Here is a 15481-nt window from a genome sequence, read left to right on the forward strand (position 1 = left end):
AACTACATTTAATACATTGTTGAATATTTTATCTGTATAAATTAATTTTACAATTTAGTCCTATTTTAAAGAGGAATTACATGTTAAGGTTTAATCACCATGTCTACAATCTTGTTTTTTCACTTCATTAGAGCTTGCTTTTCATCTTTGAAAATAACTGATAACAGCATTTATTACAGGGTTTACAATTACAGAATCTTTTTTTCTGTATGAGAATTTTCATGTATTTGAAGAGAACTAAAAAAAACTCACAGCTTTACCACTCTTATTGCATTCATAAAGTTTCCTATATTGTGAGTGATACTACATTTGCTAAGTGAACTTTGACAAACAGAAATATTTATACAGTCCTAGTACTCATGGTGCTTTTCTGAAATATGAGCTTGTTGATATATTAGCAATGACACTAGGAAACCAATTACTTGTATACTTGTACATCAAGTTCAACAAGTATACTCAATATGGATATTGCTAAATATCTTCTATTTGTTCTGAGAGAGAGGTAGGTTATGTCTTTTCACATCCCTATGCTCGTGTGGCTTGTATCCAGAGTAACATATAATATACCTAGTAAAGAAAGAATAACAAATATAAGGTTTCCACAAGAGTCCACACAGTTTGACTTTTTGTACTCATGAACTTGTGGTATCTGGATTAAGGCCTTTCCACAACAGCTAACCCTTGATTTGTGACTCTAATTGCCCCCTCGCTAAACTTAACACAGCCACAAGTATATCGGTTAAACTACCTTTTCTATGGACTATTAGTGTAATAGAGAGATGTAGAGATATACTTATCACCTTTTCAACATGTATATCTTTATAATATGAAAACTATTACATAAATGCATTGAAAATTGTACACTATAGTTCTCATTGTATTATGATTCAAATGGCAATATAGGTTAAGACATTGTTTCCCTGACTTCTTTCTTAAAAGAATGACTTGCAAATACAGTTCACCTATCTGAAATTAAGGTATAAAAATATGATTTTGTGAGAATTTAATAATCATCAATGCACTTTATTATTTACACTCTTGCTTTGGTTTCAAACATATAGGATACATTATAAATTCTTCAGAGGTACATTTGTATCATCTTATACATAAAAATTACCTTTCATGTCTTCTAGAACTTTGACAATGTTCTTCAATATTATGGTATTCCCAACTGTATCCTAAAATATAGTGCCAGAAAAGTGTATGTTATATATTAAAAATTGTAAAAAATAATTACTTACCATTTGAAGCAAACCTTACAAGTATGCCTGATTTATTTACTCCATTTTTCTTTCTCAATCATATTACAAAAGAACAGCATTAACCAATGAACAATTGTCCCTTATTTGAAACATGAAAGATAATACAGTCTTACCTATAGTAGTGAGGTTTCTGTAGGTTTCTACCATCACATCTTTGTAGAGACTCTTCTGGGAAGGATCCAGCAAAGTCCATTCTTCCCAAGTGAAGTCAATGAGCACGTCATCATAGGTCACTGCATTCTAAAATATCCCATATATGTATACAACAGAAAGTATGATTTTGACAACACTGTAAATGTTTACTTCTTTGACTGTATAGTCATATATAATTCAGGTGCTCCCCATACTTATTCCATGACATAGCCATCATAATTTAATCACCAAGTCACTTTAAAAGCAAACTGAATAGGAGGCTCACCTCTGTCATTTCTGAACCCATTGGGATATCAGCTTTCAAGAGAAATGCCTATTAACCAACAATGAAAAATAAGTAAACAGGTCAACAGTACAGAGTACAGATAAGAGAAATTGTATGAATGATTAATTCCTAACTAAAAAAAAAAAGAAAAATAAGATGAAAAAGCTGGATGAATTGAATCATGCCTCTAATCTTTGCACTCAGAAGGCGGAGGCATGTATATCTATCTGCTTCTGAGTTGAATACCAGCCTAGTCCTTGCATACACTTCTAGGGCAGCCAGAAATACATGTTAAATACCTGTTTCACATGATAAAAATGAATCAAACAAATATAAAAGTTAGAAATAACTCATAGGTCTTTGCTGAAGTTTCTACAAAAAGCTATGCATTCACTTCAACTCTTTATTCATCCAACAGAAACCTGAAGTGCCCCAATTTAAACTGCAACATAAATAAGATTTTACTGTGATTAAAAAATTACAAATGTACAAATGAAAACAATATCAATTAATATACTGATTACAAATAATCAAGACAGAGCAGGAAAGATGGTTCAACAGTAAAGAGTCTTCCTAGTCTTGCATATAGGTGGCCTCAAGGACTTACACAGGGATCATAAGTATCCATTATTCCAAGTTCAAGGTATACAAGTTCCTAGTACCATTTTTGATCAATATAAGAACCAGGTACTCACATGGTGCATATTCTTACATACAGGTATAATACTCTTTTTAAAATAAGAATTTGAGGGCTGGAGAGATGGCTCAGAGGGTAAGCGCACTGGCTGCTCTTCCAGAGGTCCTGAGTTCAATTCCCAGCAACAATATGGTGGCTCACAACCATCTGTAATGAGATCTGGTGCCTTCCAAACCAGTAGTACATTGTATGCTTAGTAAATAAATAAATCTTTTTTAAAAATTAAAAAAATAAAAATTCAAAGCAAAACAGACAGAAAGAAGGTTATGCACCTGCAATCCAATAACTCAGAAGGCACAGGCAGTATTAAGGTCATGAATACATGCCATCTTGGGAAACATAATGATACCCTCTGTCAAATTTTAAAATTCGAGATACAGGTGAAGCTCAGTACAATAGCATATGATTGATAGAAACAAAATCTTTAATACAACAATATAAAAATAAAAAAGCCAGGAATGCTGGACACCTTTAATCCCAGCACTTGGGAGTCAGAGTCAGAGGTTCTCTGAGTTTGAAGCCAGCCTGGTTTATAGAGCTACTTTTAGGGCAGCTAGGGCTACACAGACAAAACTTGTGCTATAAAACAAACAACAAACAAACAGAAATATAAACGATAGGCTACCAAACCACCTTAGCACCATATAGCAGTTAATTCTACTGAATGATATGTGATTTAGTGATAGAGTTTATGATGGTGGGGAAGTTATGACATCTAAAGAAGAAAGCTGACTGATTAGTTTCAACCACAACACAGTAGGCACAAAGAGCAGGAAATGGGTTGAGGCTAGACTCATATTGTGGGATTCCCTTCTGTATGCTGTAATTATCATTGGTTAATAAAAAAACTGATTTGGACCTATGACAGAGCTATAGGCCGGAACTCAGGTAGGTGGGAAAACTAAACTGAATGCTGCGAGGAAGAAGGTGGAGTCAGAGAAGTCATGCAGCCCAGTTGGAGACAGACACTGATAACTTTACCTGGTAATACACAGATTTACAACTTTACATAGCAATACACAGATTAATAAAAATTGGTTAAATTAATATGTAAGAGTTAGCCAATAAGAAGCTAGAGCTAATGGGCTAAGCAGTGATTTAATTAATACAGCTTCTGTGTGATCATTTTGGGGCTGAGCAGCTAGGAACTAACAAGTGGCTTCCAACAACAGACAGGTGCCCATGTAAAATCCAATTAAAATCTTAGAGAGCTTGGAAAGAAATTCTAGACACTTGAATATGAAGTTTAACCATACTTATTTCCCCAAATGGGCTTTGCTTACTGTTGACATGCTGCAGCTCCTTTAAGAAAGGCTTGCCTGATTTAGAGGTAGCAGAAAAAAAAGTTGCACCATTTTGAAATGCCAGCTTTCTGGGCCATGCTGCCAGCATGAACTCTGACTCTATATGGATGAATGGCTATGGGGTCTGTGAGCAGATTGCTAATGGCAACTTAGACCCCTATGTGCCTGAAAATTGGGCAATGTGCATGGCTCTTGGAGGCAACAAACATGCCTCTGACATGTTGGACAGGGTGAATCAAGCAGGCAGGCCATATTCACTCTACTAATAGCACAGCTTAAGTTCATAAGAAGTGATTAGCATTTTAAGAACCACTCCAGAACTGTACAGAATTACAGATATACAATAGGAAAGATTCATACATAAAAGACCTCTAAATGAGACACAGTGTGTTTTAAAAATGAACATAGGCTTGAGAGAGAGAAGAAAAATAATGTAGAGTTATAAAAAGAAGTAAATGGTATATAAAAATGAAATGAAGTCTTTAAAGAGACAGAGTATAGACAGTCATAAATTAAAGAAGTAAAGATAATAAAATAAATAGTAAAACGTAATAGAATAAAAACAAATAAGCCACGTAAAGATAGACTATACAGAGTGTCTGGATTGTGTATATTATTGTGTTTTTTGAAATTTTTGACTGTAAAGAAGCTAAGTAACCAACACATATACTTTAAAGATAACATGTCTTCAGAATTTGGGTCTAAGGGTTTGTTGCTTTGGAAAAGAGGTTCTTCAATTGTTTCCACAGAGGATGAGAACATGTGGAATCCTTGCAGACTAATGTGGTTTGATGAATCCAGATCACCCAAAAGGTCGCTGTGAATGCCAACACAAAATTACTTCACCAAATAAAAAGCAGGAAGCAGTTTGGAGAGAACTTGCCGATATTCCCAAATACTGTTCATAAATGTTTGTTTAAATTTAAAGGGGAATATGCTATAAAGATTTGCATTGGTATGGATCTTGGTTTATTGATACAAATTTAAGGTCAATTTTATTATATGTATTTGCTCTTGATTAAGGTATTGTATTTGTGTAGCTCATTTAAAAATGTAATGTATAATTAAAAATATAGGTAAATAGAGAGTCATCTATAATAGTAATGGTCAAGTTTGTAGTCATGTTAGATTTTCTAGATGTACAGAGATGTATTTCAGATAGATATGGATTCTTCAAATCTTTCAGAAACTTTCAGAATATAGCATTTAAAATGTTTTAAGACCATAAGACTTTTCATGACAATGAAACACATCTGCTCCTGGTGGCACCAATCTACTTCTAGAGGATGATGGGCATCAAACAAGCTCATTATGGAGTTTGTTAGCCATTTGGGCAAGAAACTGCTCTTGCCTGGACTGCTTGATTAACTGGACATGCAGGACCCACAGAGAAATGACTGCTGAACTTGCCTAAAGGTGAGATGATTATTCGGGGTTCCTGATTCATGAAGGAGTCTGACAGACATTCTGCAGGACACAGAAGACAGAAACTGATGGACTTTTCCATTGCAAGGCAGAACAGGTCTTCAAATGTCCTGCTTCATGGAAAGTCTGCTGGATACTATGGTCCTGAGGGCTGAGGATTGAATGCCCAACAACACAGAAGAACTTTGGGTGACAGTCTGGGCAACAAGATGTCTCTGTCATCTCTAGAGTTTTGGAAGTTGCCTACAATATATTTCCTTTTTACTTAGGTAATATTATTTCCTTCTGGGGTCTTTGATGAAGTTGAAAAATTTATAGTTATAGTTTTCTTTAGTTTTGATAAAAGATAAAGTAGACATAAATATTGTATCTGTAATTCTTGCATGATACCTGTTTTGTTATTTATATTTTTACTATGTTAAAATTAAAACCTTCCTTTTCATTTAAATAGAAAACGGAAGGTGATGTGGGATTCCCCTCTGTATGCTGTGATTACCATTGTTTAATAAACAAACTGCTTTGGGCCTATAGCAGAGGGAGGAAGAAGGTGGAATCAGAGAGAAGTTATGTAGCCCCACAAGAGAGAGATGCTGTGAACTTTACCCGGTGAGCCACAGCCATGCAGCAATACATAAATTAATACAAATGGGTTAAATTAAAATGTAAGAGTTAGCCAATAAGAAGCTAAAACTAATGGGACAAGCAGTAATTTAATGAATACAGTTTCTGTGTGATTATTTTGGGGCTGAGCAGTTGGGAACAAGCATCCCTCCTTACTATATCATATCACATCCTGTATGAGAAATTTCATCCAGAAACGCTCCTCCTACTAACGGTTTCACACACAATCAACTGAAAGTTACTAAGAAGAAGCACATGTTAAAATACATCTTTCTATCTGGGAAGTTTTTCATTCAATTACCTTCTGACCTGGGTCACTAATACAAGCTCATGGTCATCCAAGAAGAAAACTAATTTAGTCACTTCAATGATAATCATAGCCTGCAATAGCCCCTACACTGTTCAAATGTTCAAAGTCTTTTCTGATGCTCAAGACAATCACTTGACAGTGATTTGTTGACAGAGGTTTCTGTTCCGCTCAGTCCCACAGTCATTCAGAACTAAAGGAACACACAGAGGAATACATTAGTTATAAACTGGTTGGCCTATTAGCTCAGGCTTCTTAGTAACTAATTCTTACATCTTAGATTAGTACATAATTCTTGTCTGTGTTAGCCACATGGCTTGGTACCTTTTATCAGTGAGGCATTCTTTTTTTTTAAGTTTATTAAATTATGAAAGTTTCCATTTCCGCCCCTCCTCCCAAAACCCTCCCACTCCCCCCTCCTCCTCCTCCTCCCTCTCCATCCCTAAGAGCAGTCAGGGCTTCCAGCCCTGTGGGAAGTTCAAGTTCCTCCCCCCTCCCTCCAGGTCCAGGAAGGTGAGTATTCAAACAGACTGGATCCCAAAAATCCAGTATATGCAGAGGAAACAAGTCCCAGTGTCATTGTCAATGGCATTCTTATCTTGTTTCCTCTGAGCCCTTCCTCTTCCCAGAATTCTCCTATTCTGGTCACCCCACCTATCCTTCTTGCCTGGTTACTGGTCAATCAGCATTTTATTAAACCAATACGAGTGACAAATATTTACAAGGTACAAGACCATTGTCCCACAGCAAGTAACATCTGTAAAAATCAGAAAACAAGTTACATCTTTCCAACATACAATGGTACAGAATACCATTCACACTCTGAAATAGAGAAATGGAGACATAGTGAGGGAAGACTGAACCAAGGCAAGACTAAAGCATAGCAGAACAAACATCAAATCCTGTAACTCTGTCTCAGATGCACAGGGCTTCAGTTTCAAAGGGCTTAGATGGGTCGATCCCTGCATCTTCTCATACATCTCTCTTTGGTTACTTCCACTCCCTATATTCAGTTAGTTCTCCATAGAAGATGCCTTGTAGTTTAGGAATCTCAATATCTTGTGGTATCAAAATACAACCCTAGCTGTTGTGGAATATTATGGTAAGATGTGTTATATTTGTTTATGTTGTGAAACAGTTGTTTCAATCATGCAAATATGAGTTACATTTGTTTAAATCTGTGAAGCTATGATACTGGGCTGGTCTAAAATACCTGTTTGGCTTAATGAATAGTCAATAGCTTGGTAGGAAAGAATAAGAAGGGCTGGCAGGCAGAGAGAATAAATGGGAGGAGAAATCTTGGAGGGGGAAAAAAGAAAAGATGACCAAGAAAAGGAGAGGAAATCATGGACAAGCTACTCAGCTACACAGCAAGCCACAGAGTAAGAAGTAAAAAACTGTATACACAATAGAGAAAGATAAAAGGCCATAGGCAAAAGATAGATAGGACAATTAGTTAAAAAAAACTGGCTAGAAACAAGACAACCCAAGACCAGGAATTTATAAGAAATAATAAGCCTCAGCGTATGTCATTTTTTGAAAGCTGGGTGACAGGCCACCAAAAGAGTAAAAACAACAATAGAAATAGGTTTCATCTCACAGCTTCATGAAATAAATTCTCACAATCTCTTCACTTGGTTTCTGACTCTGCCAAACATGGATGCCAGTAACAATGCTGAGTTATAACCACAAACTAAGAACCCATTACCTTAAATTGTGATTCTTTCTTGTTTCCAGGACCAGCATATGATGAGTGGTCATAAAAAGTTTAACTTCTTAATTGACAGATACTAACACACTTGAACCACAGGCATAGCAGGTTTTGTATGAGATTGCTTCCTAGGACTAGGAATTACTTTGCTTACTCCTTACATAAATTGAAGATTTATGTGGATGAAGTCTTACTCTTGGAGCACCTTGCTAGATTTCCATTCCATGGCAAGGGCCTTCTCTATAATAGTAATAAACTCCTTGAAAAATCCCTGCTTGTTTTAGTAATTGGCTGCCACCTGAAACTATCTTTTCATTTTCATTAATTTCAGCCCCAAATGTTTTCTTTTTACTGTAGACTTAAATGAATCATCAGGAATAAACATCCAAAGGATCCAATGTTTCATTTAAGGAATTAGGTCCTTAATTTTTAATTGTGTTTCACTAAAGTTCCAGGTCATAGGCAGAAAAAAGGAAGATTTTGGAGCCAAACTATCACACAAATGACCTCTAACTTAATCTGTTATAGGGTCTATCATTTCCAACTGAAATCCTATGATCTCAATCTCTACTTTCTGGCATTCCTCTTATCATTTCCATCTTCCTGGTCCTATAAGAGTAGTCAATTTAGTTCTGTGTCCTACTTTCTTTATTTTTTGCCACCTAAAGTCTAGATATCTCCTATACTCTTTCAAGAGACATCATTCCCAGGTTCTGCCTAACAACAATATTACTTTTGGTTTTCCATTTTTTTGTTCTAACTTGCATTTATGTTGCTCTGATTAAATCCTCTAACCAAAAGCAGCTCAGACAATGAGTGGGGTAATTTGACTTCATCATTTTCAGAGTTTAGGATAGAAAATCAACCTAATAGTTGAAGGCAAAAATCCATGGACGAAGATTGTTTCCTAGTTTTCTCTCTTGCCTAGTCACTGTCTCATCCATGGTAAGATAGCTCCCTTTTGTAGCCCAAGCCCACTTTCTTAGGGATCTTGCCACCCTCAGTGGAGGAACCTTCCCACATCAATCATCAATCAACACAATCTCTCCCAGATACAGTAGTCTATGGCTTTTATGAACAAAGCCACTATGAACACAGTTGAGCAAATGTCCTTGTGGTAGGATCTTTTGGGTATATGTCCAAGACTGGTATAGGTGGGTCTTGAGGTAAAGCAACTCACAATTTTCCGAGGACTGCATGTTGATTTCCACATTGGCTGTACAAGTTTGCACTTGCAACAGCAATGGATCCCCTTGCTACATGTCCATGCCAGCATTAACTGTCACTTGTATTATGGATCTTAACAATTCTAACAGGTGTAAGACAAAATCTAAAAGTAGTTTTGATATTAATTTCCTTGATGGCTAAAGATGTTGAACATATCTTCAAATATTTCTCAGCAACTTTAGATTCTTTTACTGAGAATTCTGTTTAGAGGTGTTCCCTATTATAATTGGATTATTTGGTTTGTTGTTGAATTCTTGATATTCTTTAATATCCTTAAATTCTTTAATATCCTAGCTAAGGAAACCCATAATCACATAGAAAAAATATGGTATTTACTCACTTATAGGTGGATATTAGCAGTTAAGTAAAGTATAATAATGGTAATCACAGGACAATCCATAGACATAGAGAGGCTAAGTAACAAGAACAGCTCTAGAGGGGATGCATGGATCTCCCTGGTAAGCAGAAATAGAATAGATCTTGTGGGTATACTGGAGGCAGGTGAGGATGAGAAGAGGATGGATTAGGTGAGTAAGGAAGTGACAGATGAGGAGAAGACAGGGAGAGATGACTGGAATAGGGGAGATTTTAACAGGGGATGTGGAAACAGTGTAGTGACAACTTTCTGGAACTATAAAGGTGACCCTGGTGAGGACTCCTAGTAATCAAGAATATGGAGGCTGAACTAGTCATCTTCTGTAACCACACAAAGTTCCCAGTAGCACTGGGACACCAAGCCAGCTGTAAAACATTCAACCCATACTTGTACTACCTGCAAGATATGCTGGGGCACTAGTGACTCAGAGCTTTCTTAGTGGCCAATAAATGACTAGTCTGACATGAAGCCCATGCTGTGAGAGGAAGCCCATAACTGACACTACCTAGCTGGCCAGGAACCAGGACATTAATGGGTCAGTGAACAGGGGTAGAACCTAATACAGCCAACCAAGAAAAATCATCAATAAAATGATTCTTAACTATTTCCTGCTATAATCATAGGTTGATACCTGGCCTACTTGTTATTAAAGAGGCTTCTTCCAGGGGCTGATGGAAGCCCATGTAGAGATCACTATCCAAACATTAGCCTGAGCTCTAGGAATCTTGTAGAAGGAGGGTGTATTGTAGCATTCAGTGGCTGATGAAATCAGGAGAACATGGCCCACACAATCAACTAAGTAGGGCATATAGTGGCTAAAAGAAACTGACATAGCAATCACAGAGTCTTCATGGCTCTGTGCCAGGTCTTATGCATACATGCTATGGTTGTTTAGCTTGGGTGTTTGTGAAATTCATAACTGTGGGAGTCATGGTGTCTCTGACTTTGTTGTATGTTCTTAGAACCCTTTTCCTTCTATTGGATTGCCCGGTCTAGCCTTGAAATAAGAGTTTGTGCCTAGTCTTATTGCACCTTGGTATGATGTATTTGGTTGATATCCCTGGGAGGTCTGCTCTTTTTTTGAAGGGAAAAAGGAGCAGTAGAGCTGGGACAATGGGGATATGGTGGGGAGGGACTGAAATGAGTAGCAGAAGAGGGGAGAATTCAATAAGGATACATAGTATGAGAGAAGAATAAAAACAAATGAAAATAAAAATGTATTTACTCTAAGTTCAATGATCCTTATAATCTGTAGCAGCCCAAACATTGCAAATGTACAAAGTCTCTTCTGACACTTAAGACAATCTCTTGAATGTCACATGTTGTAAAATCAAAAAAAAAATTAATGATTTACAACTAAAGGGACACAGGACATATTCCCATTCATAAAAACAGGAATGTGACTGTGTTACAGCTCCCAACTTAGGCAGACTCTGTATATGTCACATCAGTGAGAAGAACAGATAGGTAGACTACAAGCCCATGAAATTTCCACTCCATACATTCCAACAGACATGATCTTTCATCAACCCTACAGCTGCTACCCCCAAAAACATGTGCCCACACCTATATCAGATGCATCAGCCAAAAAACAGGTAGAAAAACTGAGGTAAAGACTCTCTCCTGGACCAGAACCTAAGTCAGTCACCAGAAATTCACATAGGTTTCTTGTCTTTGTACCTCCTCCATTCTTTAAATAATCCCACAACACTTTCCCCAATCCCAATTTCCTCCTCTTCTCTGTGTTGTAGCCTTCAACTTGGGTGGAGACCCACACACTACCTGCAAGAAGTCTATGTGGCCACCTTCCAACTGACCTTCTCTATTCTCTCAGTCCCACTCAACACTATCCCCAAGTTCCCTACCCTCTCCCCCTTTTTCAGGCCCAAACATGAGCAGACACTTCCTGCTGGAGCAAAGGCCACACCATTTGTAAGATTTCCAGCCCTAACTTGGGATGAGAGCCCCTGTTCAACTCTAGACCACATAAAGCAGAAAACTAGAGAGCAAATAGAAACCAAGGAACAAAACACCCATGCAACAAATATAAACTGAGAAATCGGTACCTAGAACCACAAATACCTAAAACCCAGATATCTGGACATCAACATAAAAACACAATCAGCAACAGCCTGAACAATAAGTCACTACCAGATTCCAGCTATCCTACTATTACAAGCCCTGAATATTCCAACACTTTATAAAGATAACAGAAGTCCTTAAATAGGCAGAAAATGAATCCCTTAAAAAATAGAGAAAAGATAAATGAAGTATTGGAAAAAATTAATAAATCCCTTAAAGAAAGCCAAATAGTAAATGAAGAAACAGTTGACAGAAATGAATAAATCTATTTAAGACCTTAAAATAGAAATAGGAGCAATTAAAAAATGTGAAGAAATTATAAAAATAAAAATCTAAGTAATCAAATAAGACATACAGAGGCATGCTTCACCAAAAGAATACAAGACATTGAACAGAGAATTTCAGATTTTAAAAGCATAATCAAAGAAATAGATATATTGATCAAAGAAAATATTAAACCTAAAATTTCCTGAAATATAACATCCAGAAAATATGAAACACTAGGAAAAGACCAATCCAAAGAATAATAGGAAATGGAGAAGAATCTCATTCCAAGGCACAGGAAAATTTTTCAAAAAAAACATCATAGTCAAAATTTTTCCTAACTAAAATGACACAGGAGAATACAGACTACAGAATCAACTAAGTAGGGCTCATAGCAGCTCACAGAGACTAAAATAGCAATCATGGAGCCTGCAGGAATTTGCACCAGGTCCTCTGCATATGTTATCATTGTGTAGCTTGGTGTTTTTGTGCAACTCCTAACAGTGGAAGTGGGGGATGTCTCTGATTCTTTTGCCTGCTCTTGGAACCCTTTTCCTTCTACTGCATTGACTCATCCAGTCTTTGATATGTTCCTATCATATCAATTTGCTATGCATGGCTTTATTGATATCTCTGGGATATCAACTCTATTCTAAAGGGAAATGAAGATTGAGTGGATCTGGTGGAGAAGAGAGTAGTGGAGAGGGCTGAAAGGAATGGAGGGAGGGGAAACTGCAATTGGAATATATTACTAGAAAAGTGATGTGTGATGTCCTTCTGTATAAGTGTTGTTATTATTGGTTAATAAATAAAGCTGCTTTGGCCTATGGCAAGGCAGAATATAGCTAGGCTGCAAGAGATATATATATAGAGAGAGAGTAGGCAGAGTTTAAGAGATGCCATGAAGCTGCCAAAGCAGAAAGACACCCCAGAAACATATCAGTAGGCCACAGCCTAGTGGTCATACAGAGATTAATAGACATGGGTTAAGAAGAAAGAGCTAGTTAATAAGAAGCCTGAGCTAATAGGCCAAACTGTGCTGTAATTAATATAGTTTCTGTGTGACTGTTCAGGACTGTGTGCCCAGGAAATGAATAAACAGTCTCTGTTTATAAGAAGAATAAATTTTGAAAAAAGAGAGAAATGTGGACACAGTAAGGGAAGATTGGTTCACAGTAACACTAAAACTCAGTAGGGTAAACAACAAATCCTTTAGCTGTGCCTCAGACAGGTAGGGATTCATTTTCAAAGAGCTTAGATATTACTATCCATGAAAACTATATATATATTTTTTTCTTTGCTACTTCTACTTCCTGTACATAGTTCTTCTTGGCAGATATCTCATAGCTTGGCTATCTCAACATTCAATAATCTAAAAATACAACTCTGTCTTCATCTTCACAGCTTCATGCAATGAAGTCTCACAGTCTCCTCACTGGGTTTCTGACTGCCAAACATAGATGCAACAGTGCTAAACTGAAACTAAAGAAGAATAATATATGACCTATAAATTTTGCTTCTTTCTTTTTTCCAGAAAAAAATACAACATGGGTCCTCCCCACACAATATTTGGCTTCTAAGCTGATATGGATGCTAGCCCAATAAAAAGCAAAAAGCAGTTTGGAGAGAACTACTACAAAAATTCCCAAATATTGTTTATAAATGTTTGTTTACATTTAAAGGGAATATGATATAGACATAATACTTCGCATTTGTATAGATTTTGGTCTATTGATACAAATTTAAGGTCAGTTTTGTTAAATGAATCTCTGCTCTTGTTTAAGATATTATATTTGTTCAGTTCACGTAAAGATGCAATGTATAGTTAAATACAAATTAATAGTCATTTATAATAGTTAGACTTGTAGTCATGTTAGGCTTTCTAGATGTACAGAGATTTCATATGGATAGGTATTTTCAAATCTTTCAAATACATATAGAATATGTCATTTTAAATGTTTTAAAAACTTAGGCCTTTTCATGACAGTGAGACATGTCTCCTTCTGGTAGCACGAATTATTTCAGAGAGGTTAATGGGCACTGAAGAAACTCATTATGGAATTTGCCTTCAATGTGACAAGGCTAGCTATTTGGGCAAGAAACTGCTCTTACCTGGATTGCTTGATGGTATATTGTATAAACTGGACATGCAGAACCTCCAAAAAAAATGACTGCTAAAGTTGCCTAAAGAAGGTGAGACAGTTCTTGCTTCATGAAAGAGTCTGCTAGACATTCTGCAGGATACAGAAAAAAAGGTGACTGAGAAACTGTCAATATAGGTGGAACTGTCTTTAAAATTTTCTGCATCATGGAAAAGTCTGCCAGATGCTATGGGCCTGTAAACTGAAGATGGATGCCCCAATGTATCCATCTGTGGGTGACTGTCCAGTCAGCAAGGTGTCTTTGTCAATTCTAGAGTTTTAGAAGTGCTTATAATTTCTTAGGTAATATTTATCCTTCTGGAGTCTTTGATAGAGTTGAAGAAAGACAGTTTTATAATTATAAAAGATAGATTATATATAAAACTTTAGACTCACAAAGATAGATGATAGAGTATTTTCCTTAATTTTCCAAATGTAAATGGACTAAATATTGTAACTAATTCTTGCTTGATTAATTGTTTTGTTATATGTAATCTTGCTATATCAAAGTTAAAACCTTTTTATTTAGACAGAAAAGGGGAGGTGATGTGCGATTCCCCTCTGTATGTTGTGAATATGTTTTATTCCCATTGGTTAGTAAAGAAACTGTTTTGGGCCTATGGCAGCACAGAATAGAACAAGATGGAAATTCCAAGCAGAGATAGCGGAGAAAGAAAGGCAGAGTCAGGGAGATGCCATGTCGCCACTGAAGGAGAGAGATGCTGGATGGAACCTTACCAGTAGGTCACAGCCATGTGACAATACACAGATTAATAAAAATGAGTTAATTTAAGATGAAAAAGTTACTTAATAAGAAGCCTAAGCTATTGGATATGCAGTCTTTTTTATCTTGTTTAATTTTAAATTATTTAAAAGTTAATACATCACCACATCAATTACACAAGGAAATGGCTTAGCTTTTCACAACTGTTTTTTGTTGTTGTTGTTGTTGTTGTTGTTGTTGTTGTTGTTTGAGCATTAAAAATCACTGTGGTCCCAGAACATCCATTCTCTCAGTTATTGGCAATGGCTCACCTTCTTACAAACCACCCTCAGGCAGGACAGGCACTACAGAGAAAACTGCCAATATCTCAGGGAATATCGCAGGCACTTCATAAAGGCTCCAGGCCAGTTCCTGTTGGTGGACATGTTGAAGAAGCCTAGATGCTAGAAAAACAGGAACATCTCACATACAAGGGGTAGAAGCCCAGGTAGAGGGTACAGATCCCTTTAACCCATCACGAGAGGACACAATAGGAATCAGATTCCAACAAAGGCTGCTGGCTCATTTTGTTCTGACTGACTGCTGGTCTTACTTTACCTCCTCTTCTCCTACCACAATTGTGCATTAAAGGAAATATAGTGGACGTCAAACAGATCACACCCACTGGCACCACATGTCTTTCTCTTTCTCTTTTTCTTTTCTCTGGGGTAGGAGTAGGGCTGGGAATTGAACTTAGGGCCATGCACATGTTAGGAAAGAGCTGCATTCCTGAGCTATATTCCCCAGCCCACCATGTTTTCCACTGGAACAGTTTCATGGGGTGTATGTGGTGTGACTGGAAGTCATGGATTTTACAGCTTACTTCAAGATACATCATCAGGCTGGGACACTATGCTCTGAAAGGGACCCAAGCATCCAAAGC

General features: G+C 36.8%; 1 protein-coding gene across 4 annotated transcripts in view; it reads right to left on the reverse strand.

Moving 5' to 3' along the window:
* Window positions 1-15481, reverse strand: part of LOC146893706 (uncharacterized) — a 32374-nt gene that overhangs the window by 1737 nt on the left and 15156 nt on the right. Inside the window, exons 2-5 of one of the 4 annotated variants that reach the window (XM_087909624.1) lie at window positions 14871-15002; window positions 13807-13928; window positions 1376-1502; window positions 1118-1178 (exon numbers count right to left, since the gene is read on the reverse strand). In XM_087909624.1, coding sequence (XP_087765750.1) covers window positions 1118-1178; window positions 1376-1409 — 95 coding nt within the window. In that variant the 5' untranslated portion in view covers window positions 1410-1502; window positions 13807-13928; window positions 14871-15002. Of the gene's footprint in view, window positions 1-1117; window positions 1179-1375; window positions 1503-1680; window positions 1729-13806; window positions 13929-14870; window positions 15003-15481 lie in introns of all 4 variants that reach the window. The other 3 variants (XM_087909625.1, XM_085694187.2, XM_087909623.1) reach the window with 3 other exon arrangements.

This window comes from Myodes glareolus, chromosome 9 (genome assembly GCF_982192425.1).
Source record: "Myodes glareolus chromosome 9, mMyoGla1.1, whole genome shotgun sequence".
In the NCBI taxonomy this organism is placed as follows: domain Eukaryota; kingdom Metazoa; phylum Chordata; class Mammalia; order Rodentia; family Cricetidae; genus Myodes; species Myodes glareolus.